At 41.9% G+C, this 26,594-nt stretch overlaps 1 protein-coding gene across 1 annotated transcript; it reads left to right on the top strand.

The window, feature by feature from the left end:
* Positions 1-7,168: 7,168 nt before the first annotated feature.
* SETDB2 (SET domain bifurcated histone lysine methyltransferase 2) lies at positions 7,169-26,042 on the top strand. The gene is made up of 14 exons (XM_009810096.2): positions 7,169-7,345; positions 8,129-8,188; positions 10,552-10,674; positions 12,091-12,156; positions 12,970-13,072; positions 13,781-14,347; positions 15,912-16,031; positions 17,265-17,434; positions 17,852-18,080; positions 20,084-20,168; positions 21,163-21,271; positions 22,053-22,384; positions 23,614-23,702; positions 25,647-26,042. Exons 1-14 carry the CDS (start codon positions 7,312-7,314, stop codon positions 25,762-25,764), a joined length of 2,205 nt encoding a protein of 734 aa, XP_009808398.2. The 5' UTR covers positions 7,169-7,311; the 3' UTR covers positions 25,765-26,042.
* The last annotated feature ends 552 nt before the right edge of the window (positions 26,043-26,594 follow it).

The raw sequence follows: 26,594 nt of genomic DNA, 5'->3' as shown, positions 1-26,594 counted from the left end.
TAGTCTGCATGCAGTTTCAATTAGTTTTGGTATTACTTTGTAATAAATAGCATACCTATCCACTCCTCTGAAAGGAATGCCAAATTCATACATCAGAGTCACTTAAGTAACATTTCTTATGAAAAAGGTTTACAAAGGTTTGGACCCACACACAGTTCACTTCGCTTAGTCACTGCTGCTGAAAGGATGTCTCACATATTTTTAAACATAGCTTATTTGGTTCCAGTCATTCAAGAATTTTACAGAAAATAATAGTTAAATTCCGTTCCCCCCTAAAAGAAGCCCATTCATCTCCACTGTCTGTAAAAAGCAGGACGGGTTTTTTGTCTAGCACAACTGAGAACGCAGAGAGATCCAGGCTTAGGACAGCTCTGCTGTGCGATGAAGACCATCCGCAGTAACCTGGACACAGTAAGTGTTCTGCCCATACCAGCACTTTGTTCATACTAAAGAAGTAGTTGCACACTTTAAACTGGGAAAAATGACACTGACAATAAAATTAGAAAGCAATCCGTTTATCTCTTGATGCTCATTTTGCCCCTAGGCCACCCCCAATTCCCTGAGAGAAGCAGAAACACCAAGTGGCTGCACAGCAAATTAGATGGGGTAAGTTAGTCAGATGAAATTAGCTGAGCCAAGTAACTAACTTTTTTTTTTAAACCCCAACCAGTTCCCTGAGCAATAACACAAATGAACAGGGGACAGCTGAGAAGCACAGGGAGAACAGAACTGTCTTTCTTTGCCAGTTTAAGAAGTTCAGGGGACTGTGGCTTCCCTGACCCTTCATAATGCTCATTAACAAAACCAAACACAATAAATATTAATAGGACAATACTGCTTCCCACCCTTGCTCCTCCTATTCTCCAAACTTTACTGCCAGTTTCCACACCTCTACAAAGTTAGGCCAAACCAACTGCTGACACAACACAGCAAACTGGATCAGGAAAAACAATCAACTAAAAAAATAGTATTTTCTTCAGCTAAATTAATTTTCCCACAGGAGGCTGCAACTAAGGACTATTTAGTCCAGAATGCTCTTTTTAAGAGTCCTGTTGTCGAGGCTCTACACCGTGACATGTATTTACCCTGTTTTCTATGGTTGTAGTCAAATTCCTTTTAGTATATTTGAATCCTTACAGGTTTCCATTTTATTTGAAAGTGGTTATTCCATCTACACACAATAATGACTTCAAGTTTTTGCCATATGCCTGCTTTTGATGGCTTTCGTTAGGTCAGTTCCAATTCTATGCCAGGCACTCACCCCTTTGCCCTCATAGAGCTGCTACCAAGCCCAGCACTAACCGATCAGCCAGCATCCTCTACGCTTTGACTCAAAACATAAAAGGCAAATAAAAAAGAAGTTTTGGAGCACTCCACAGAACATCTCTTAAGAGTGGGAACACCGCAAGTTCACTAAATCTTGAAGACTGCTTAGAAATTTTTGTCTGCTACATCTTCATCTAATGAAAATACTTTGTGCATGTACTTTAATCTGCATGCAAACCCACAAACAGAGCCCATCAAAAGGGTCAGAATACCTTACAACCACTAGCTTTACTTCAGAGAATAACAGTGAAAATTTATTTTGGATATATAGTTACATTCACATGGGAGAAATTAAGATAAAAAGGTTTTTAGGCATCCATTTATTCTGGGTTCCTTTCATCATATACATCTACTGCCTGGTTTCCAGAGATCTCAGGCCCTTTCAAGTGCAACTGTAATCACAGGCTTTCAGATCTTCTTAATTCCTCTGAGTCACCCAAAATTACAGAGCACACTTAGGTCTTGATCAGCGTATTGTGGTGGGTCTGTGGCACGGCAAAGACAACACACGCTGCTTGACCTAGTCCAGCATTATCTAACATTTAAACCAGTGCTTTCTTTCTGTGTTCATGCAACTGTCTGGAATCTATGTTGGCGATGAATACTGAGACTGTAAGACAGAAATATAGCTAAAAATGAAAACATTTCTGCTACATAAACAGTCTATAAAGATGAAATCTATTACATTACCAGTCTCCAAACGCAGACCTTGAAGGATATGCCAGCTAGTGGATGGTTAAGAGTTTCAGCATATTGGGCCAGATTCCAAAATCCTCAGGCCAGTTGGTAATTAACAGACATCTAGGTCCTCCACATGAAAGAAGTCTATTGTTTAAACAGTGACACAAATTTTTCCTTTCCTTTTCATAGCCAGTCTCTGCCTGTGTTTTAAGATTCCCTTAGGACCATAACAGTGTATGATTTTAGAAGCTTCACTTCTCAAATAGACAATTTGTTTGAGTTTTAGTTGCCAGGAATGCAAACGTGCTTACATCACAGGTAGAACAAAATCATTTCACAGGCTGAGTGGCTTCTCAGAGATCCCAAATCTCCCCTTTCTTTGATTTAATAGCTGGAAAAATTAGTATCCAAATAACCTAATAATACCTAAAACCTAATGTATCTACAATAACAACAGAATTACAACGCACAGCACTGAGGGCCTGTAAACACTCTGTGACAAGTCCAATTAGTAAGCAACTACCTACAGGGAATAAATATTAGTATCTATCTTCATAAACGATGGGTTACAGCAAAACTTCTATGACAAGCCAAAGGATGCCCCACTGAACAGGTTTTGTAAAGAAGCAATGATCTGTTCAAAATTACTTGTTTTGTGATCTGTCTGTTATCTTAGTTAAGATAGATGAGATGGGTGAAAAACAAGGGACTACTTATAAACTATACTTAAACTAGTCAATGTAATAAAACATCATGTTAAACTTGCATTTTGAAATAATGAGGTGTGGACACTTATCTATAAGGGATCAAGTTAAATCATCAAGAAGGATAACAGGGAGGATGTGACAGAGGAAGAGCAGGTGAAAGTACTTGTACCTCAAGAAGATACTTTAAGAAGCAAAGAGTCAATAAAACAAAGAGCCAATCCAGTCAGAAAAGGACAAAAAGGTAAACGAGAATTATAAAACATTTTCTGAATGCCCATGGCTTTCCAAGGTCCATGGCTTTGACTACTTTGCTATCTTCTGGAGTCTGACCAATGTCTCCATACCTCACCCAAGCCCATCTGGCCATATGAGGATACACCCAAATCCCCATCACATTCAAGATGATAAAAACATCCCCGGAGAACTGGATGAGATAGTTCCTTTCAGATTAGCTTCATCTCCTCCCACTCAAAGGAGCCATTTGCGGTCTCCCTGTCTATGCAGTCGTTCATCTGAAGTCTCTAAATACGATCAGAACTATGTAACACAAAAGCGTAATTCAGCAACTCAATCAACAGCACCATGCACCAGGACAGTCAGCCCTTTCATTGTCACCCGAACAAAGGTGCTAGCAAATGCGTAAGCATGTGGAACGGGCTGTCCTCACCTCCAGATGCAGTTAGTCAGTCCAGGTCTAGACCGCAGAAGCTGGCGGGAGAGCCCCAAGCAGCTTATACCGCTGCTAGAGGAGTGCTCAGGCAGGTTACTGGCATGTCAGATCAGCATCACTTGTGAGCTGCTGCCACCTAACAAGTTTGGGAAGAACTGAGTTTACCGGCTCACTGGCAGAGTTTGCCGCTATGTTGCGGAAAGCCTATCTTACAGTTCTAGGTAAAAGCAAAACCAAGGAAACTCAGGTATGTTTCAGAACTGCCTCCTTAGAGTCATTAATCTTTGTTTTAAGAAAGATATATTTCCCATTCCTTTTACTTCAGATAACAAGCAAATTATATTACTAATTTCTCTTTTGCCTGAGAGGCATGCAGTCATGTGCTTCCAGCTTCTTCCATCACTCCCAGTTGCTAACAAAAGCTTTCGAGTGCTACTAACACTTTATAGGGAATAACACAGACTACACCAGAGTCACCTCTTCACTGCATTCACTTCCTAAAATACAGAAGATTGCATTTCCAATCGCACTGACATACAGCACATTTATATACACGTTAATAATGCAAAAGTCCGACTTCAATCGGTCCTAAATTTCATTTAGTAGATTCCTTGTGTTAGCCTCCAGGGTCAGCCTCAGCACTTCCCTGCTCTCTTTGCTGGAGCTAGGCCTTGCCGTGAGCGACCACCACGGTGCGCGTTCACTGACAAGCGCCAGGCGAAAGACCCACTAACGGCAGATGGAGTAAGCTCCGGCAGCTTGCTCAGAGCAAAGGGGCTGCTCTCCTCAGTGCTGCAGGGTAACGCCACTGACTGCTTCCAAGTAAAACTGTCATCATGGTCAGATTCCTAATACTTACATTTCAGTGAATTACTGCTCGAAAAAGGCTTGATCTCATTTGCTGCTCGTGACTATGAAGCATATGGCAGCTTTATCATCACAAAACCCCAATCATTTCCTAACCATATCAGGCAATAAGACATACACAATTCTGTTATCCAACCATAAACATGATTATTTAACAACACTAATTGTTTATGAGATTACTATACCATCTCCATATTGCTGATTACTGCTTACCACACAGCTTCAAAGCATGCAGGCAAACACAGGATGCCATTTAGGAGACACTTATTTAGAGAAGGAAAACTTTATAAGGAAATAATCTTTTAAAATAACTTCTAATTAATACAATCATTATGATGCTGTGCTCTATCTTCTCTGTATTTGGTATATTCCTCATATACAATTTGTAACACCACAAGTGTTTCATAACACTCAGTATTCACTTGCTTGTACTTATATATTAACAATTCAGTAAAATTAAATTACTTAATCTGCAATCATCATCTCAGTATATTCCAAGAATATATTCCAAGTATATTCCAAGAGCAAGAAAAGCTTGTACTTAATTTTAAACTAAACAATTACAGGAGAGAAATCTCCCTTTTTAAGACACAAACTACTATTTTTATTGGGAGATTTGTCAGCACATTAGTAATGCTGAGCCACCCTGTTCCCAACAATGTTATTGTTAGTTGCCTCATTTCTCTCTGTAGAGTTAGGCAGTACTCACGGGCTAATCAGTGAACTTCAAACACAGGCACAGACGTAGGCATGCCTATGTAAACATTTAAAAGGTTTTATAAAAATACAAAGCAGATGCACGACATCAAAATCTTCTGGAGGATCTTGGCTCTGACCAGAGCTCAAAGTCATGTAAACATAGCATTCCCCCACAAATTACATTTCTATCCCCACCCCCCCCAAAGAAATACTTTTAATAATATCCACAAGATTGGAAATGCTTTGACAGTTATTTGAGCATATTATGTTTATCTTTACAGTTTAAAGTGGTGGTAAAAAAAGAAGTGACAAAAAAAGTGATGACAAACCACCCTCCGTACCTTTTAAGAGTGGGTTAATTTTTGCCTCTCTGAAAAATCCCTTTATATAGCCAGAACGCAAACACTTGTAAAATAATGCTGCTGAAAATTTTAAGGGCAATGTAAACTTTTTTATTTTCACACTTTGAATCAAAAAGGCAGTAATGATTTAGCACCTCATAGGGTACAGCTGCAACCAGCAAAGGCAAATGGCAGGGGCCAGCAGTAGTTTAGTAACTCATTCACTTACCAAGTATTTTAATTTGGTGAACTGGAATCAAAAGTCCAGACACCCCTCAGTAACTTGCTTTTATTCTCCCCTGCTCTCCACCCGTTTGCCTGCAGCCCCACCGAGCTCAGCCAGCTGCCAGGAGCCCTGTGGCCAAGACAACTTCCCACAGGGGCCCAGCGACTGCCCGCACTCCGCGCCGACTGCGGGAAGCCCCACAGGCACGGGAGGCACGGGAGGCACGGCAGGCCGCCTCACCCCACCCCACCCGCTGAGAAAGGCATCGCATCCCCCAGCACCTCAGCCCAGGCGGGCCCCACCAGGCCCAAATCAGCGGCGGGGGCCATCCCCGCAGCCTAACGCTCACCCAAGCGCATCAGCTGCCTGACCCGGCCACTTTCCCCCTCGCCCTCCCCGGCCGGGCGATATTGTGCCAAGATGGCGGCACCCCCACAGCGCCCAACCTGCCCCGCCACCGCCACCAAGGGGTTACGGCACCGCCCCGCCCCGCCTCCACCCGGGGACGCTCCGCCCCCCTGCTCGCCCCGCCCCAAGATGGCGGACACACCTCCTGCCTCTGGGCTCTCCCCCCGCCTCCACTGCACCCCGCGGCCACAGCCCACCCCCCCCCACCAGCACCGCCCCATTGGCCAACGCCGCGCGCACAGGCGCCGCCACCGCAGCCAATAGCAACAAAGAAAAGCGCGCGTCCATGCGTGAGCGGTCCACCTCCTGCTCACCGCCATTCGCTCGTGCGGCCCTGCCCCGCCTTGCGCAGGCGCAGTAGCGAGGAGACGGTGGCGCAAAGCCATAACCCTCAAGGTTCGGCATCCAATCACCAAGGACTTGCCTACCCCACCAAGGGCTGCACGGGAGCGGGAGGTGCTATAGCCTCGTGCATGCGCCCCCGCCCCAGACCGGCGGCGGGAGAGGCGGTCTGGCGGTAGTGCGCACGCGCAGTGCCCTCCGTGGGGGCGGGGCGATGGCCTCGCTGGTGTGGGGGAGTGGCAGTGGGGCTTCCCTGGCGGGGCAGCGCCCCCTGGCGGGCGGCAGCGCCGGTGCAGCGCGCGCTCCCGGCGGCGGAGCGTGCCTCGGTGCGGGGGGAGCGCGGCTCGGCCCGGTCGTGCGCCGCCGAGCGCCACATGCAGGTACCGTTAGGCAGGGGCGGGCTCGGGGGCGGTGGCGAACGAGGAGGAGGGCGGTGGGCCGGGGCCCGGCCCGTGGCTCCGTCGGGGTCGCGCCGTCCCTCAGCAAAACCCCGGGAGGCGGTAAATAACGCCGGCTGCTCCAGGCAGAGCCGTGTGGGGCCCGTCACCCGGCGGGGGTGCTCGGCCTGGCCTCCCCCGGGCCGCAGCCCATTGCTCCGCGGAACCCGTGCCTGAGGGATTACGGGGGTCTGGGTGACCCCCGCGCCTCAGCGTGGCGGCGAGTCCTTCTGTCTGCGCCGCACGACTTTAACCCTGTTCTCTCCTAAATCCCCAGATGAGCTGAGAGGCGTTGGCCGGTGGCGGGTGGAGGGTGCGGGGCCCAGGCCCCGAGTGGTGCGCGAGTGTCCCAGGGCCGGCCCGGGGTGGCCCCTGGGCAGAGTCTCGCCCCCACCGCAGCTTTGCCCCCACCACAGGTTCACTCCATGTCAGCCGTTGACAAGCGCTGGCGCAGCGCTCCCAGCCTGACAGGCAGCCCGGCTCCTGTCCGCAGGCCCCTTGCGCTGACCCTGCAGCCGTGTCGGAGGACGGCAAGAGCAACGCACTGCGCTCCGAAGCTGAGCTGGGCTCCGCGCTGGCGATACCCCAACAAGTGTAGCAGCCCTCCATGCAGCCGCCCCAGAAGATGGAAGACAAAAGAAGTAAGCCTTAGAATAAAATGTTTTGCACAGTCATTAGGCAGATTTTGTGAGAAACTTTTATAGAAATCGACAATCTTCACTTAACCTCTTTTCCCAGTCAACCAAATGAAATTTCTGTGCCAGAATGAATGGAGATGGTTTTTTTCGGTTATAGCATAGAAAAGATTAAGTAGCTAACTTATAAGTAAGGTACATTTTATGCTCTCTGTGTCGCTAGTGGTGATAGTCAGTAATTTGGTATCTTCAATGTGGTTGAAGAATGCTGCCTTTTCCTTAGTGTTATTCCAGTGGAGGTATCTTGCTTTATCTTGCATTATCTTGCATCTGTTGAGAAACAGATTCAGTAAATTTCTTGCTATAAAAAGCCTTCATTTTTTCCTAAATAAATTAGTTTAGTTGCAGTACTGCTGTACTGACAGCATTAATTTTTAAAAAAAGAGAGAAATGTAGGAAGTGGGGATTATGTAGGCTCAACTTACTATGCTGGAAAGTATGGGTCATCTCATGACAGCTTCATGCTTGAGGGATAATAAGAAATGACCCATGTAAAAAAAATTTCTTTACACAGCTTGTTTCATTGGAGTGTTCTTCAGCCAGGTCTTGACAAGATGTGAGATGGCTGTTTGAAAGTGGGATGAATATTTCACCACAATGCTTTCTCGTACAGTGCTCCCACTGATACCCGCTGTAGTATTTTGAAAATTTTGAAAAACTAAGTAGCTACAACCATTTTAATTTTTCACCTGATCTCTTACTTACTTGTCCGTTCTGTACCTCTTGCAGTGCTGTGCGACTGCTTTGAAGTGGAGAACCTTAGCAGTTCCGGAGAGGAGAGGATTGAAGGTAGTGTAATTTGGATATATGGAGGGAAAGGGGGAGGTAGTATATATTTGGCACCACTTCTTGTGTGAAAGTGTTAACCGGAAGACAATTGTTTTGGCTCTTACGGTGTATGTGTAAGGTGTTAGTCAGCAGCCCTACAGGTCCTTTATAGGAAACACGCACTCAAGTATTTTTTCTGGTAGCTGCAATAAGTAGCCCTGGCCTTGGCTGCTTGTTTCTTGCTCTAGCATCGTTTCCGTGCACAATGCTGGAAAAAAAAAGATAAATGGCCACAAGGATCCTACAGAGGGAAAAGAAAATCTCTCCAGAGGTAATGGCCTCAGCCAGGTTTAGAACTACTGCCACCAGATGCCAGTCTACACCCTGAGTCATCAGCTGGTGAGATCCTTTTGAATGCTGAGAAGGTAGATGCATCCTGTGTCTGTTCATTCCCTTTCCTCCTGGCTGGGGTTGACAACAGCAGCATTAACACTGGAGAAGAGATTAGTGATGTGGACATCTGTCTTTTTTGAAATGAAAATTATACTATGAACTTCATATGCAATCTTTGCTTCTCCATGCAAAACCAAGTTTTTGCTGCTGGAGTTTCAGGGCACTCCAGCATGAGAATTGGGGAAGCATTTCCAAGGTGAGTGAGTGGTTTGAGCATTACACGTAGAGTATATGTTTTATTTCCTTTTGGCCTACAGAAGATTATAACTCATGACCCAGAAATGAAAAACTGTATTCTGTCACCCATCCTTCGAAGTAATTTATCCACCAGTACTATCCAGAGTTAGTAAATGTATTGAAATATCTGAAAACAGGTAAGAAATAAGGACAGCAGTTTTAATCTGCAATTCTGAATATGCATTTTTAAACACAGATATTAAATATACTTATTTCTTGGTATTTTAAATTTGTGATACTGTCATGCACAGCAAAAGGGTGGGAATGGCCCCAGGCAGATGTTGTCTCTTGGAGCAGTAGTGTAGGTTTCCAAAAAGTGTTGTGGGCATTTTTTGTAACGGGACTTTGACCTTTCCACATTTTCTTAAAATTTCTGTGAATATAAAAGCTCATTAAATGATGTTGAGAGTTAGTGCCAAATCAGTTGTTTTACAAGATAAAGTACTTTCAACATTGCCTGTTGATACTAAATATTATGCTCTTAGCTGCTGGTGACATAAGCAGCTGTGGTTGTGGTGATAAAAGATTGTTGCTTTCTTCACTGCTGTCATGACACTTTTGAGAGTAACCATAGGCTTTGTACTGCCATAGCATTACTTAGTTTCTGGTATCTTGGGTAGCAGAAGTCATTCTTTGCTAAGGAAAAAATTAAGGAAATACTTTTTTACTAGCCTTACAAGAACACAGTATTTCATGAGTGCTGGGGAGGTGTCGCTATAGCACATTTGCCAACCCAGATTTACTGTCTGAAAGCAGAATGTAAACCTATATGGTGATAGTGGACTCTACCTCTAGAAATGGAGTAGGAAAACAGATTTACTTATTCGTTTGTGCTTGATCATTGAAGAAGAGAAACGTTAACCATGAGAGAGAGCCTGTTCTCTTTTCTGGCGTTGTCTGTTGACTCACTGAACCATATTCATTTTTCAGAGTCCTTGCCAAAGATGGACTGCTAACGTTTTAACAAGAGCTTTCATGAATGGGCTTAGTACCTCAAAGGTACATATACTTGGAAGAAAAGAGGTTCTGAACCAGTAGCTTAAAAAACATTTCTTTAAGCAAAATGTTCTTTTATAAATATTTTTAGTGGAGGAAGGAGGCACAATATAAGGGGTGTATTAATTATTGCAGCTGATATCACTTGGTGAACAAAATTTATCAAACTGCTTTTATCTGAAAATATTTCGAACATTTTTTTTCCTAGAAAACATACCAGAAATATTGATGGAACAGGATAGTCAGCTTGTGTAGCTAAGGGAGGTTACAGCTATAAAAAAATTTCCAAATGTCTTTTGTTTAATAATATGTTCACTTCATTCAATTGCAAATATTCTCCTGTATCACTTCGATGAGTTTCAGTGGTGATTAATTTATAGTGGGACTAACTTGCTGGTCTTTGCAGAAGGGCTTCCACAGCACCCTTTATAGACATGCTTGAAAAGTTACTTGAAGGGAGCATCATGGACCATCAGAAGCCACTCCAGTTTGTCACTCGACTTCTGTTTCATCATTGGGTTTAGGAATAGACTTCTGAAGGTTACAGGCTGCAAGAAAAGACAGCTGTCCTGTCTGGTTTTTCAGAAGTGCCTCCCAATGAAATGAGTGGGAGCCTTTGAAAAGTCTACTGGGAGCTACTTGCGTTTTTAGACTTCTTGTGAGCTTTACAGACTTGTAAATGGGAATTTGCATTTCAGGTGATTTGAAGACGTTTTGGACACAATTGGGAGGTAGAAGAGTGGATGTCATATTTGAGCAGGTGCAAAATGTGCTGCTGTTGCTAAAGCAAAAGATCAAGAATGGAACTGCCACAAACCAAGGTTTGAAATCCTTGTAACGGTTAAGCTGGACTGCAAGGGAGCTGTGGCCTGTTTTGTGTAGGGCTGTGTGATATCTGCCACAATTCAGACATTTCTGAATTTAAATTACTTACTAGTTGGCGTTTTTAAGCACTTTTAAAAATATATCTGCTTTTTAAAAAAAGGTTTAATCATTTCATGTGCATTTTGCCATTTTCTCATTTTGCGTATATACTTTTTCAAACAATGTGCGGCTTTTAAGCCCATGGAACTGAAATGTTTATTCTTGAGAAGTAATGAAATACCTGCAGTGCCTTGTGTTTTGTTTGTCGTCAGAAGTTTTAGCTTTTCAAGCTGATCTCAGTGAACTGAATGGTTTTGGGGTGGGATTACAATCATATAAGTAGTATTTCCTGTTGGAGGCACCATTATAACTTGAAACATTAGTAGAAAAATGTGACAGCAATGCATTTAAGATTGTTTCTGATTTTCATGGAAATAAGTTTCCTTCACCTACATCAAAATCAGAAGTCTGATAGCCCGGAACAGTACACAGGTTTCTTTTTACTGGTTTATTTAATTCAGAAAAAAAACCCTTTTTTTCTATTAAGTCGCCCATGTAAATGTAATCCATGGATCTTATTGCTTTTTTTTGTGCAAGAAAATGTACAGTACTGTAAGATGCTTTTAAGCGGGTATATGCGCACAGTCTGCATTGTACTGCTTGCTCTAGATTGGTAGCACAATTTTTTGTGTACTTGAGCTCCCACATCTTGATTGTTATGACAAAATACTACAGCAGTGCATAGATAATAGTTGAACTTGAATTCCCAGATGACACAATGAATCTGTGACATAGTTAAATTTGAATTTTTTTATGCTTTGTTCTGTAAAGATTTCAAACTAAAATACTAACATGGATTTTGCTGACATTTGTCTGCCACCTTGTAATATTTACTGCATGGGGTAAAGAGGTTGGGACAGAACTGGTCTCTTCTTTGTGTTCTTACTATCTGAAGGCCATTTCTACCAATTGAGGACTAGCATTAATTTGGTCTGCCAAGATACAGCCCTTCTTAGCTGGAAGGTGACTAGTCTGATGACAAAGTAAAGAGAGAAACTTACACTAAATTGTGTTTATGTATATATCACTGCCACTGGTTTGTGTGTGTTTGGAAACATTCCAGCAGCTTTCCAAAAGCTGGAGGATATTCGGTGCTGATTCACAACTACTAATATGGGCTGTAACTTTATTGTAATTCAAAGATGTGTCTACTAAGGACTGTGGTGTAAAAGGTTTCTAATGGTATCAGTCTTGCAATGCTCTAGATTAGCATAGTGAGGAAACAAGTGTCTCTGGAGGACTTACACTTTGTTTTCCCTATTATCATTACTTAAATTACACTTTGTATCTGTTTTGTTTTGCTTTTTGCATAGAATGCTGGCAGGCTTGGGCACTGGTGAATGAAGCTAATCTAAGTGATCTCTTCACATTGACAAATGGTATGTGCATCTCCATTGTATTTATCTGGTATGTGGATTTAATTTGTCTTGTTTTACTCACCAGGAGCTTATTTACCTTTGTTGAAATCAATGAAATAGATCTGAGAAGCCTGTTAACATTACAAGGGAAAAAGCGTAATTAGTTTCCTCAGGTACTGGAGTGTGGGCTCTCACCTGGGTTTGTACTTTTGTGGTTTGTGTGTATTTGTATATGGCTTCTACCAAGCGAAGAAAGTTTGAATTAGTAAGCCCTGATGAACCCGAGCTGACTGAAATAAGAGTCATCTTGTGCATGGCTCCACTAGCTGTAATACCTTGGCATCCTTTTACCTCAAATAATGAAGAGAGATCTGTATATGTGTTTCGTATGTGTGTTGTCTCCATGCACTTTGAAAGCTACATGGAAGATTTTAATGTGCAAATCACCTGGAGGTCTATGAAAAAGGGTAAATCTTCATGATGCATTTCTGCCTCTAGTTTGTCAATGCACACCTAAGTTTTTCCCCTTGGGGGAAAGAGAAGGAGAGAGAGGGAGGGAGAGGAGAACCAGGAGAGACAGTGTGTATCATGTGTCAGCTGGTCGCTTACTTGCACACCTATATGCAAACACATGACTTATGTAACATAAGTTGTAAAAAGCAGCTTCTTTTTTTAATAGAGCACTTGCTAGCATGCTTTTTGTTAGCTGTAGTTCATAGCAATGCATTGTTTTTAATGTATTTTGGCAATTACCTCTTTAGCAACTACGGTAAGTTTGATTGTAAATTGAAATGTGGATTGCTGAAGTTTTTGCTTGCATTCAAATTTTTTCAGTAGGTGATGTGTTTGACAGAGATGGCATACTGGAAACCAAACCCAAATTGCAGCGTCTTCTTACAGGTGACAACACTGCAAAGTCTGTAGCAGGTTCTCACAGGTTGGTATATTTTATACTTTATTCCAGTTCCTTATTTGACATATTCTTTAGTGCATTTGAGAGAGATTTTAATCTCTCTTGTATTTCTAAATTCAATGTTTTAAACCCAGTTTTGAATCCTGCAAGTTTTCAAAGTGAAAATATTTTTAACTTGACCTAACTGGAAAGCCTGAGGTTTTGAGTAGGCGTGTCTAGTTTACCACATGAGAACATTGCAGAATAAAACAGGGCATTAGGTTGTGAATAAAGATCTATGAGTATTACCAGGATTATCAGGGTTCGGACTGAACAATTTTTGAGTTCAGTTCTCAGACTTTCACAGACTGTGCAGATTGTCAGGCACATGATTTAGTCTCTCTGTATTTAGCCTCAGGTACTGATTTGGAAGATGGGGGTAAAGATATTGTTCCTTTTTTTTTTTTTAATATCCTTTCTGTGTTTTATTGTGTAAGTTCTTTCTGGGAAGAAGCTGTTGCCTTTTGTTTTTGTTTTTTTTTTTTTTTTTGTAATGCCGCTGAGTATGTCTTCATAAGATGTTAGGACAGTAACAGAATGCAAACAGTGATTCAGTGAAACCCTTGGCCTTCTAGCAATGGGCTGGTTTTTTCCTGCGCTAATAATATTGAACCACTAAAAAACTGAGCGTTTTACTGGTTGTCTAAGATGCTGCTCTTTTTTCTTTTTTTTTTTCTTTTTTATTCCAAATAGCGAAAAGGAGGAGATGGAAAAAACAGGTTCAGTGAGTAAAGAAGCATCTAGTAAAATTCAAGATTTACGTTTAAACCTGCAGTATCAGAACCACAAGTGCTCTAGTGCATGCCTTGCCAACAGAGCAGCAGGCTCCTACAAGGGTGAAAATCCTCTCAAGATACCAATCCTGTTTCACTTTCAAAGACGCCATGCAAAAGCAGACTGCCTTTCAAAATCACTGGATGTGAATTATAAAGCTCCTTGCGGTCGAAGTCTGAGAAGCTTTCAAGATGTACAAAATTATTTGTTTGAAACAGAGTGCAATTTCTTATTTGTTGATCACTTCTCCTTCAACACATACGTACTGTTGGGCAGGAACACCGTAAATCCCGAACCTCTCGTGTTTGATTTTGATATTAGCAATGGAGCCGAGTCTGTGCCCGTTTCCTTCTGTAATGATCTTGACCGCGCAAGATTACCTTATTTCAAATATCGAAGGGCATCGTGGCCGCGTGGATATTATCTCAACAATTTCTCCAGCATGTTTGTTGATTCATGTGACTGCACAGATGGCTGCATTGATAGGTAGGTAGAAAAATCTAATCCCAGATGAGTGACGCATGATGCTTCAATAGTAGGGTGGTGGTGTAAGTGCAAAGGCATGCAATACCAAACAGTGCCAAATAACAAAGGACCGATGCTGCTGGAATATCTGTGGTAGTTGTCATGTGCCATGCTCTGTGGTGGCTGACAGCACTGTGTCTTTGTCTTCTCCAGAGCTTGGGTGCTCCTACCCATCCAGCCTCTGTTGTAGGGAAGGAAGCAATCAACAGGTGGATTGTTGTCTTCCTCTCCCTTTTTTCCCAAATTGGCAGTGCTTCTCCTCCAGGTGGAGCTGGCAAGCAGATCGCTGGGCTTTGGGAAAGGAGTGGGAAAAGGGAGAGTCTTGTGTCAGCAGAGGAAGGCTCGTTTTCCTGGCAGGCAGGGAAGGATCCTGCATGACAACTTCTGCTGCAGCTCCTGCTGTGGGATGGTATCCTAGAGATGGAATGGGACGGCCTGGAGAGATCAGATCATTTGGAACTTAGAAGGTTACTGGGGGCAGAGGAAGAAACGTCCCCATTCACAGCTTCTACTTCCCATCCTTCCCCTGATTTAAACAGAAACTATGAAACCCTGTGGTCACAGAACACATTTATGTTCTGAGCAGTCCAAACAGTGTTGCTCTTTGCTGTCTCCTAAAGCCCAGTAACTCTGGGTTACATACTACACTGTGGGGACCTGCCACACTTAACAAATACGAGTTTGGTGATAATTTTGTCCGCTTTCTTGAAGGGTGTTTGTCTTTGACCTGATCTCTGTCTGTAGGTGTTATTTGGCGTTGAATCCATTTTGTATTATTGATAGCTAGGGCAGTTGCACGTACTGGTGTGCAGTATAATTGCCCATGACCCAACAAAAGCTTGAAATCGCAGCCTAGTGTAATGAAGCTTCAGTAATTAAAGTTACTTAGTTTCAGCTGAGTGGTGGGGAACAGCAAGCACATAGCATGCTGCTTCTTTGCACTGAACTCCCCCAAGAGTTGAGATGCTTTTTGATACACGGTTTTGGGGTTCAGGATTTGGTCCGTTGCTGTTTGCACAAACATTGTGGGTCTTTGGAGTTAGCGTGACATAAGATGGTGAAGACCAGCATTATTGCTTGAGTTCTCCACTCCACAGTGTGAAAGTCTTCACTTCCTGGGGGCTAGGGTGGGAGGAAGGTAAGGAAGTAGTGGCTAACAGGCTGGGATGCTGTGCCAGAACAGGTGATTTTCATTCATTCATTCAATCCATTTGACAGTGTCATGTTTATAATAAATTTCTGTTGCACTTCAGCTGTTTGCATGTGCCTTTTACAGAGCTTGGCAGAAGAATGGGGTTGGGATGGAGAAAACGTGATTATTGTAAAGCATGCATAACCAGGCAAGAGACAAAGAGAAGGGTAGGGTTCCTGAAATGGCCTTGTGGAGTTGAAGTGTGTGTGGGGGGAAATACAGGTATATATAAAAGTGTGTGTGTATAGTCAAGTACATTTTAAATTATCTATATTTGTGTTTGATTTACGCTGCCCCAAATACATTCTGAGATGTTTTACTGTTATTTTTTAGGTCAAAATGTGCATGCCTACAGCTAACTGCAAGAGGCTGCAGTAAAATTTCCCTATCTCCAAGTAGTAAAACATCCCGTGGATACAGTTACAAAAGACTGGAGGGACCTGTTCCTAGTGGGTAAGAAAGACCGAACTATTAACTGTTATTATATTTGTATGCTCTTATTTTACTCCTGTAGTGTAAGTGCTACAGGACTAAAATAACTGCAGTTTCTGGATTACTGAAACCTTCCGTTTTGGTCACAATTTTACTGACAGATCAGGATGATATAAAGTAGTTAATGTGACTTGAGTAATAGGAGGGAAAAACCCCACTTTTGTACTGCAGATACTACAATTTTCACAGCTTAGTTCAAGGTCCAAGAAGAGTGTTGAGAGTAACATAGTATTAGTATTAGCTGGTCCAGGAGCTCAGGACATATCTGAGCCATGTGCTGTTTTATTCAGGCATGCCAAGGGGAGAAGGGAGAGGGGAAGGAAGCCTGCCACAAGGGAAGAAGGTCTATCACAAGACCATCACAGCATATATCAGCCAAAGAAGTAGGAAGCAGTAGCCACCACCAGCAGTAGTTTTTGCCTTGTATCTTGTCCACCCATTTGCTCTGTAGGACTGCAGTCCTAAAGAAATATCAGCCAGCTGCTGTTGCCAGACTTGGTTATGTGTGACACTTGCAAGAGTCTCCAAAGCCATCGCAGTGCTGCAAGTGTTCGCCCTTTCTCTTATTCAGCTCCTGTGAATTAATATGTGGCCTGGGGAAGGTGCCAGTAACCTCAGGTGTTCAGGAGAGGAATTGTGCAAGGTAGCTTTCTACAATAGCCAAGGGCTGAACCCACAGGCTTAAGGAGCCCCTTTCAGTCCTTTGTTGCTGTGTGGTGTTAATTTATGGTTGGTATGCAGAATTAAAGCTGCCAGTGAACCCAGAAACAAATGCAAAAAAAATCCCACAATTGTGAATTCTTTTAGAAATATTTAATTAAATGCTAAAACTTATGACACTACAATTAGGTCCAGGCAGACAAGTTGTCTTTGCTAAAATCTGTTCCAGCATAGAATGAGGTGCTTCATAGGGATTTCTGCTTCTGTGTGATTTACTCCTATAAAATAAAGAGGTAGCATTTATTTTTCTTGTCTACCTATACTAAAATCTGACTGACAGACTCTTAAAATTGATGAGTCAGCAGTCAAGAAAGTCATGAACTTCAGAGCACTGCTGCACAATCGGTTTTAGCCAGAGTCTTTATCTTTTCAGTCAACTGCCTTATTAATGCTCAGGAGGGAAATTAATAATAGCAACTTTGTTTTGGCAATGCATTCTTTTATATTGTGTTTTGTTTTGCTTCCTCTTGACAGAATTTATGAGTGTAGTGTGTTGTGCAGGTGTGACAAGATGATGTGTCAGAACAGAGTTGTACAGCATGGCATTCAAGTCAGGTTGCAAGTGTTCAACACGGAGAAGAAAGGCTGGGGTGTCCGCTGCCTAGATGATATTGACAAGGGGACATTTGTTTGTACTTACTCAGGTAACAGAAGGTGACCTGTGGAAGATGTATAGCATAATTATCCCTCTCCTGTGGCCTGTGCCCTGGAACTTTTTTGAGAACCAAACAGGGAAATATGGGGTTGGAAGATAAATGAGGCAATATAATCTTAACGTGCAAGATGATCAAATGGACAGAAGAACCTTGAAGAACTCTGCAATGCAATCGTGCCAGACAAAAATCAAAATGTTCTGGAGCAAAGCCTATCTCAGACTGTTGATTTTTCCCTCACAGGTCTGTGCATCCTGTGCCAGGGCTAGTTTTCCCTCAGTGTAAATGCATTCATATTTTGCTTTCCCAAATAATGTTCATGTATTTTTTTTAATGTAAGTTTGAGCTGTGAGTGTGACCCATCTTAGCAAACAATTTTTCAAAAAGAATCTTTTCATTTTCTTCCAGGAAGATTAATGAGCAGAGCTGAAGTTCAAGTATTGGGAGATGCTGGTAAAGAGCTGAAAGAGAAGAGTGCTGTGAATGACAGAGGCCATAGCTTTTTTTCCAAAAAAAGAAAACTTGACACTGATTCTTCAGACTCTGTGATTGAACTAGTGCAGACTGGCAAAAATTACATTCTTGAGAAGCAGGAATCTTTGTCTCAGATTGTGGATAGTGAAAAGAAATCAACCCTGTAAGTTTACCAAAGCAAACTTAAGCATAACAAAAGTAATATTCTGCTATTCTAGAAAGTCCTTTGTAAAACTTAGAGTAGAACTGAATGTCCTCAGCTGAGGGTCTTTTTTTTTTTTTTCTTTCTCAACTTTCTTGTTAATTCCTGATAATTTCTTCTAGTGGGACAGAGGTTTTCCTCTGTATTAATTTTACTTACTGTGTGTACCACTTGGCATTTTCTAGAAATCCAATTCATCTCCTGTGCATTTGGCCTGTTCAGGGCATTAGTCATTAATCATTATGAAAGAATTAATAAAAGATACTTGAGATAAATCATTTAAGATACTTGATGGCACTGAAGGGTGTGCTAACAAACTAGCCACTAACTGTCCTGTCCTTTGTTCCTGGTCTCTAAACCTCTTGTTCTTTGTAACGTAATCTTTCCTGCTAGGAGTCTTAACCGTTCCCGTTAGGAGTCTGACAACACCTCACTTTTGCAGTGAATTATGCAAAAGTTCTGGTCCTGTTTTCATTTTATAGCCAGGGTCTCATAGCCTATCAGGATTCCTAAAATAAAATGACTGCAAAATATGCATGTGGCTTTGTCAATAGCATGCTGTAGCCTTTTCAAAAGGAAGTCAGGAGGTTGTTTTCTTCAACTTTATTCCTTGCTCTGCCACACTACTTTATAAGCACTTTCTTTGTACTGCTCATAAATTATTGTAAATTCTTGCTCATTTTGTAGTAGAAGATTGTTGTGGATCTTTGAGAAGCACCATGAAATTGCAAATGGAAACTTTTTAAAATACCTGCCAGTATATTCTCACTTGCATTTCAGTATCTTGGAAACCTAATGAATTATTAATTTTGTGAATTACATAATTATCAGCAATCAGCTAGATTTTACTTCTACTAAGTGCTGTTACTAAAAATTGCAGGGAAGCACAATTTTAAAGTTGGGTTTACTGCACTGCTACTTCAAATCTCATAAATTTCCTTTCCTGAGAATAAAAATGTTTTGCATGTGGGCTGTGTAAAAAAAAAAAAAAAAAAAAAAAAAAAAAAAAAAAAAAAAAAAAAAAAGACTTTGTTATTCTGTTGCTTAAGAAATGGCAGTCCATCTGATCTGAGAAACCTTTGAGAGGACATCAGTGTGCTAAGCTTGACATGTCATTCACCCAAACAGATTGCCTTTAAAAGGACAAACCATGTAATCATGTAATAATGTCACAAGTTCTCGTGGCCTTGAAGAGTATCATTTATTGCCATTATCAGTATCCCAAAGAAATACCATGTCTTTTTGTGGCAAGAAAACACATGTAAATGTTTTACATTGAAAGTTTTCTTGAATAAGAGCTGTTACTTATTGCTAGACATTGTACAGATATTAAGGTTAGTTTTGAAACTCATGTTTTCTACTTCACTCTGAACGTAATCCAAATGAATGTGATTTTAGATGTTTTAAATATATATGCCAGATCTGCTTCCCATCCTTCCTCAACCTTCTCCTGATGTGAAGGAGTGAGGTTCTTTTGTGGGAGAGTATTTTCTATATCTGCCATATATTGACTGTCTCCCCCTCTGTCTCCCTTTCTATCCTTTGTCCCCACAACATCTTTGCTTTCCTGTTGGAAAGCTGCACTGTCAAAACTGTTGAAAGTGGTAGCAGGAAAAAGGCAAAACTGTCTGTAGGTACTCTATTTTGAGATGATCTGATATAATAATAGTAAAACAACAGAGAATTTGGTTCTTGGCAGGAGAACTGGGAAAGGATGTAAAAGCAGCTGCTGATCTCTCAAAAAAGTACGAACAACTGGTTTTTTTACCAATGTTATTGAGAACCTAACCTAGGTCCTCAATTCTTAAAGGCAAAATAGTCACAGAACTTCAGGCGACGCCACACTGCAGGCTCTGGTGTAGTCTATTCTTTATGAACTAGGGACTCTTAGAGAAATGTGTGTTGTGAGAGTTACTTAGGGGTCTTTTTGTCTTTTGTAATTTCCTTTTGACCTTTCTCTACAGGATTCATCCAAGGAATTTAAGTATTGCAGCCACGAGAAGGCCTGGAACTAGAACAGTTGTTTTTCATAATCACCAGCTAAAAATGGTAATAATAATAAGTGGCTTTAATAGATTCATTTTTCACTGTGCTGAATATGTATGTTAATTTTGACCTTTTCTTCTTACACATTTAAATAGTCCTAATGATCTTTCTTCATGAGATTGTGTTGCACTGTGAGCTAAGCTGGCATGCTGGAAGATATACGCTATCCCTTCTCCATTATCAGTCCTTCAACATGTTCCCTGAGACCAGCACTAGCTTCCCCAGCACAGTCTTCCCTTCTCCACCCTTCACTTACACTCCAGCCTTGAGAGTCTTAAGAAATCATTCTCCCCCTCCACCCACTGTTGTATCTAACTACAGAGTGAGGGGGTCAGAGTGATAATATTTTTGTGATGTCTCCCCAAAGAATGACATAGCAGGGAGACAAGAAAATCTCAGGAGTTGGATGCAGTTTTCTCATGCAGTGGCACAGTTGGGAGAGTTTGATCTGACCAGGGTGTGAAGTGTTGCCTGCAAGTATGTGCAAAGGAGGGAAACTGGGGTAAACTTACTCTGTAGGTTTCATTGATTTCATTACACTTAAGAAATGCACGTGGGATTTTCATGCTAACATTTGGCAGTGCTGTCCCTTCTGGAGCTCCCATAACTAATTGCCTTTTTGTGGTGGGAGAGGAGAAGTCTTGCCACTTCTGTTCATTTTATTGAAATTGTGTAAAAAGCATGTTTGGGCTTTGTTTCAGCAACTTACACAAACATATTTAAATTCTGGTGAAATTGTTGGGACTTAAGCACTTAAATGTTTTGTTGAGTGGGGACCTCCTTCCAGGTTATTCTGAAGGATAATTTGAAATTAAGATAAATGTTGCATTACAGTAAATGTATGGACTTTTGAAACTTAGCCATAGCCATGCATTACAGTAGGTTTGAAATTTCAACCCTACAGTCCTAAAACCCACTTGCTATCCTGTATTAACCCAGAGTTGCATACAGCAAGAATACATCACAGCCTTTTCATTATCTTTTATTCTGTTTAAAGGAGATTGATACACTGGTGCACAGTGCCAGCTCAGATGAAGATAATAGTTCTCAGATTCATCAGTCAAGCAAAACAAAACTAACCAGTGGAACAAAGAAAGGAAAAGAAAGTAGGTTTGCAGAGCTATGAATACTGCGCTCTTAGTACACTTGTGCCCCATCAGGTGATAGACTTAAAATGTAGAAAGTGGTCTTCAGTTGCGGGCAGGCCTGTTCTCGGAGTAGAATGATGTTGTCCACATAATGCTTAGGCGGTCTTAAGAGAGCTCAGTGGTACAGAAATTATTGCTGCCTTGTGTATTACAGTGCATTGACTGGTACAGGACAATCTTTTGCCTGCAGGGTTGATCTTGGGACATGTTGAACAGTCCTGACAGCAAATATAGTGCAATTGTGGGAAAGTCAGTCTTGAATTATTGTGTCACGCCCTATACATGTTCCAGTCAACAAAAATTGAACAGGATATAATGCGGGTGTGGGGGGGCCTGAAGCTGAAGAGGCAGTATGAAACTGATGCTATTTGCATGTGCATCTTGTTTCTGTCTTAATTACAGTTTGTGATTCTCTCAAGAATTAAGGTGGAGAACGAGGATAAAATGCTATGTGGAAGAAATCAATTTGGCATGGGATTTGAGAAGAGGGGAGGGTCTAGGTCACTCACAGGAGACTTGAGCAAGTGCTTTAGGCACCGCAGCAGGAAACAGTCATTCACTGGAGGATTGATGAGAGGCATGGAAAAGAGTAGTTGTGTTACAGACTTGTAAATAGCAAGGAAGCTGCGTACATTTTGGAGAACAAAGAAGGGTGGGTGGATAAGAATTCAGGGCCAAACAAGGGAAAGGCTTTGGCTTTAAACTGGTGTTGAAAAATAACTTATGTGTCCATTGACAGAACCCACTCAGCAGCAGAAGGAAGAACATCTGATGGAAATTGAACAGATGGAGTCTGCTGACGTGGACAGTGCAGAATGCAAAACAAAGAGTCTGTCTCTGCAGGCTGTTGATTGTGGCAAGTCAGGTGTGCTGGATGACAGGTGTGTTGTGAGGCCATCCAAAAATCTACCACTAAAAGCTGACTGCAGAGAGGAAAATCACAGGCAGTCAAAACAAGACGCATTTTGTGAGGAGGCTGATGGTGACAGGACACTTCTGAAGAATGCTAATGAAGAAAATATTTATGTACTGGATGCCACAAAAGAAGGAAATGTGGGTCGTTTTCTTAATGTAAGTAAGAAGTTGCATGTGTTCTCTTAGTTGGCTTAGCTTAATTAGATAAATTATACATTTGCATAAACTAGAAAGCTTTTGTACATAAACCATATATGTGGTAGGTTCATGATAAGGCAGGCTATGTGGTGCTCCCTGCACTCTGAAGTGACAGAACAGCAGGCTGGGTCACACTGGCTGTTAGTGCCTCCATAAGATGATGCATGCTATATACTAGCTGTAGTTTTTGGCACCACTAGGTTTCTGAGTGAAATATTCCCCAGTAATGAGTGACATCTTTATCCTGAATTTTTGAACAGCCTTTTTTGGGGTTCCAGAGAGCAAATGGCACATTTTGTCGAACAACAAGCCTTCTTCCAGCCTCATTTTTTTGTTCCCCAACCATTGTAAATTCTAGCTTATGCTGATTTAGGGTAAGTGTTCTGATATTGTAGGAAATTTCTCTACCGTTCAATCATAGGTTCAGAAAGTGGTCTGTCATACTGCGTGCATATCTGCTAAATAAGTCTCTCAGTTTTGACTTGCCAAGAAACAGTAATGAATTACCAAGTACTTCCAACTAAGATGAATGTTTCATAGACACGCCTGCACGTACTCTGCAAGTAACTTATTTCTCTTCATTGGCGTGAACGTGGGTCTTACAGCAAAATCCTTGCATATGTTTAAGCTGCTCTTCATTGCAGAGGTAATATGGTGCTAAGATTAGTAGTGCATCTTGCTGAAACCTTTCTTCTGCATCCATGACCATAGATGTGTTCCTACGGGCACCTGAATGACCTTTCACATCTCATATCTCTTTGCCAACATACACAATCATATAATCTATTGCTTGCTCCTTAGCACTGTTCCCCTGGCTGACAGCAAGATGTATCTGTCACATGCTGATGATTTGTGGTGCATCTTGAATCAAAGATGAATTCTCACCATAAATTTCTGGAGGACAGCTTGATAAAAGAACTTGGTGCTCCTAGGCAAAAGTACTTTCATAATATGATGGAAATAATACTTTAAAGAGACATAGTTACTGAAAAAATAACTTTTGATAGTTATTTGATATAACTATCAATATACTCAATGGCATTGAGTAATAGAGATTCTGTGTGGGCTGGAAAAGGGAAGGAAGAAACTACCTACCTTTACTAGTGACAGATATCTGACACAAAATAGGTTCTTCATGCAATGGTGGGGTGTTTCACTGTTTCTAATTCAAATATTCTGTTTTACAGCACAGCTGCTGCCCAAATCTCTTTGCACAAAGTGTGTTTGTAGAGACTCATAACAGAAGTTTTCCATGGGTGGCGTTCTTCACAAACAGGTGAATTTTTGGAAGTTGTTCATTCAAGGTACTAGGGGAAAAAGCAGTGTTTAGTTATTAGGAAATAATTATGCTAAGGGGGGACAGATGCTTAGATCATGAAACCATAAAACTACCTTCTTGTTGGTGACTTCTTATTGTGCACTGAAGTCTGAAGAAATACAGCTGTTGATTGTCACTGATGAGTTTTTCTTCAGTTTTGCACTGAAATGTAAAGTGGGGAAGCTTAATTTTTGATGTGTCTATTTCGGTAATAATCTTCTTCAGTGGAAAAAGAGGTTTAACTCAGTATGGTCATTTTGAAAGCCAAGATTCACTGATCCCAGTGTTGTGTTTCCAGGAATGGACAGTAGATCTGGGCCCAAAAGGGCAGGATTGGACCCTACAGGTTCTTAAGGCTGAGACACTTTGTGGGCCAAACAAGCTGCCTCCAGGCCTTCTCCTCGTAGCTACCAAGAGAAGCAGGACTTTGTGTAGCCCAACATGTCCTGGGGAGGTAGCACTAGGATACTCAGAGGTGAAGACTTCCTCTGAAAGCAAAAGGTGTGGGTCTTCCCTTAGCGGATGACAGAAAGGGAGGTACGGAGAGCTGGTGGCAGTGAGACACAAGAAGGCGGCAGCTAAACCCAGGAGGGGAAGGATTAATTGTATGAATGAAGCTAGCTGATGCACATGACAGCGGGAGTACTAGGTGAGAACTTACAATAGAGAGGAGAGGATTCATTCCTGACAACCCGACCCCAGGGAACACTGATCATCTGTGGAGCCTTGCAACCCTGGTCCATACTGACACAGATGCTGTGGATTGCACTGTGAGGAGGGCTTCCGAGAACTGTGAAGACAATGTTTTGAAATATGTCAGAAAAAAGATTTTGTTTTAGCTAGAGTCTTTCTTGCTCAGGTACTCAGTAAAGAAGTGTGTAGTGGGCACTGAGGCTAGTGGAGAGAGGTAACAGTCATCAGCAGAAGGCACTTAGGGAAGAAGATTGTTGGAAGGAATGTTCACTTGGCTGGCCCTCCTGCTTTCTCGCAATCATCCTTTTATAACTTTTCTACATTAAGGACTGGATCATCGAGCTTACTTGTGTACCTTCCATGAACTTGCCCAGTCACCTTTTAAATTGTTTTACATTTCTGGCCTCCAGAACATCCTAAGGCAGCAAGTCCCAGGTTGTAATCATGTGCTGTTTGAAAAGTCCTCGTTGTTAGTTCTCAGCCTGCTGCCTGGTACTTCACTGGATGTCTCTTACATCGTATCTACTGAGAAATATCAGAGAATTACTCTCTTCTTTGTATTACTCATATTTTATTGTATTTTCCCTCAGTTGTCCCTCAGCACCTTAGTCTCAAGTATTTAATTTGGCATTCATTTTGGGCAATGAATTTCCTACCTTAGAAATGTCTTCTCTTTCGTGTACTGTCAGAGCAGCTGGTTCATAAGGACCATGTGTTTAATTCTGAGTCTTAGGCTTTGTGCATATAGATAGTGCAATTGCATTAAAACTTCATCACCAGTGTATCTAGAGATCTGTTCAAACCTCAGTGATGCACTGTACATAGTAAGAATAACAAAACTGTCTGTGTTCTCATGTAAATGTATTCACTTATGTGTTTTTTCCTTTTATGTTTTGTTTCATTTTTGTTTCCCAGAATTTACCTCAAAGTTAAGAGCAGGTTGTTTAGACTCTGACCCTATCGCACTACTTGATAAATTATTTTCTCCTAGGTGTGGGTATTTGTACTCTCCATAGCTCTGGCAGGCAAAGCAGCATGCATGTGCGAGAGACTCCTTATATCTCTTGGTTCTCTCCCAGCAAGCTGCCTGCGTGATGCTCCCTGCCCCCTATGATTTTGGGGTTTGTATGTGAGTCATTGGTGACAAATTCTAAGCACAGTACCGTTTCACTTAGTTCAAACAAATTGACCGAGTGTTTTATTTCTTAGGCATGTGAAAGCTGGAACCGAACTCACGTGGGATTACGGTTATGAAGCTGGAAGCATGCCAGAGACAGAGATTTCCTGTCAGTGTGGAGTTCAGAAGTGCAGGAAAAAAACCTTATAGGCAAAGCTTTCCTACTGTCAACACATCATGTACCTGGAGATTTATGAGCTGGAAGGGACTACTACACAGCGAACAGTCCACTTAAGTCTGTGGTGCTAATTACATTCAACTAAAATGCTTTTCACCTGATCATTTTTTAAATTTACATTTAAATGTCACTTTTGTAGTTTACAGAATTAGAACTGTTTGTCATAAGAACAGGCATCAAACTTTTTCCTAGATAATTTCTGTGCTCTTAGTCTTTTTTTTTGCCCCAGTCTCTTTTCATTCACAAGAAAAGTTCACAGTGCACTGGAAGCACTCATGCTTCTCTGCCATCTGCAGCAGAGACATGACTGATGCAGAGCAACAGGTAGTTGATGTTTTCTGTGCCCTTCCGCAATGCTGAGTTAGCAAAACTCGGTTTTCTGAAACTCTCATGAATGGCAGTCTGCCTGCTTGGGGGCTAAGAATTACTAAAATATACCTAAGCCTGATGGATCCAGTGGGACAGGTAGTTGAACAGGGATGAGATTAATCAGAACAGTGTGCAGAGCTGTGTGCATGCTACAACGTGAGCTGGGCAAGTCCTGCTGCTGCAGGAGAGAAATGACTGGTTTTTGTTGGATTGCATCCTTCTCCATGTTTGTGACACACAGAGAAATCCTTGTGAAATCCAGTGTGCCTCAATTCGGTGCCATATTATGTAGTGTGGGACAGGTGGGCCACAGAATTCCTTGCCATGTGGTTTGTTGGTAAGAGAGGAACAAGCTTCATTAGGTTACACTGAGTGCAGATGCAGGAGGCGGCTCTGAAATGGAGCAAGGGATGGGTGTTCAGATGTGTGGCTT

Source organism: Gavia stellata, chromosome 1 (genome assembly GCF_030936135.1).
Source record: "Gavia stellata isolate bGavSte3 chromosome 1, bGavSte3.hap2, whole genome shotgun sequence".
NCBI lineage: Eukaryota > Metazoa > Chordata > Aves > Gaviiformes > Gaviidae > Gavia > Gavia stellata.
Note: the sequence above shows the minus strand (reverse complement) of the source record. Positions and strands in the feature narration are given on the sequence as shown.

Coding starts and splice junctions, on each gene's coding strand:
- SETDB2 (XM_009810096.2), top strand. CDS start 7,312: ATGCAGCCGCCCCAGAAGATGGAAGACAAAAGAA. Junction 8,189..10,551: donor CGGAGAGGAGAGGATTGAAG/GTAGTGTAATTT, acceptor TTTGCATTTCAG/GTGATTTGAAGACGTTTTGG. Junction 20,169..21,162: donor ATAATCACCAGCTAAAAATG/GTAATAATAATA, acceptor TTCTGTTTAAAG/GAGATTGATACACTGGTGCA.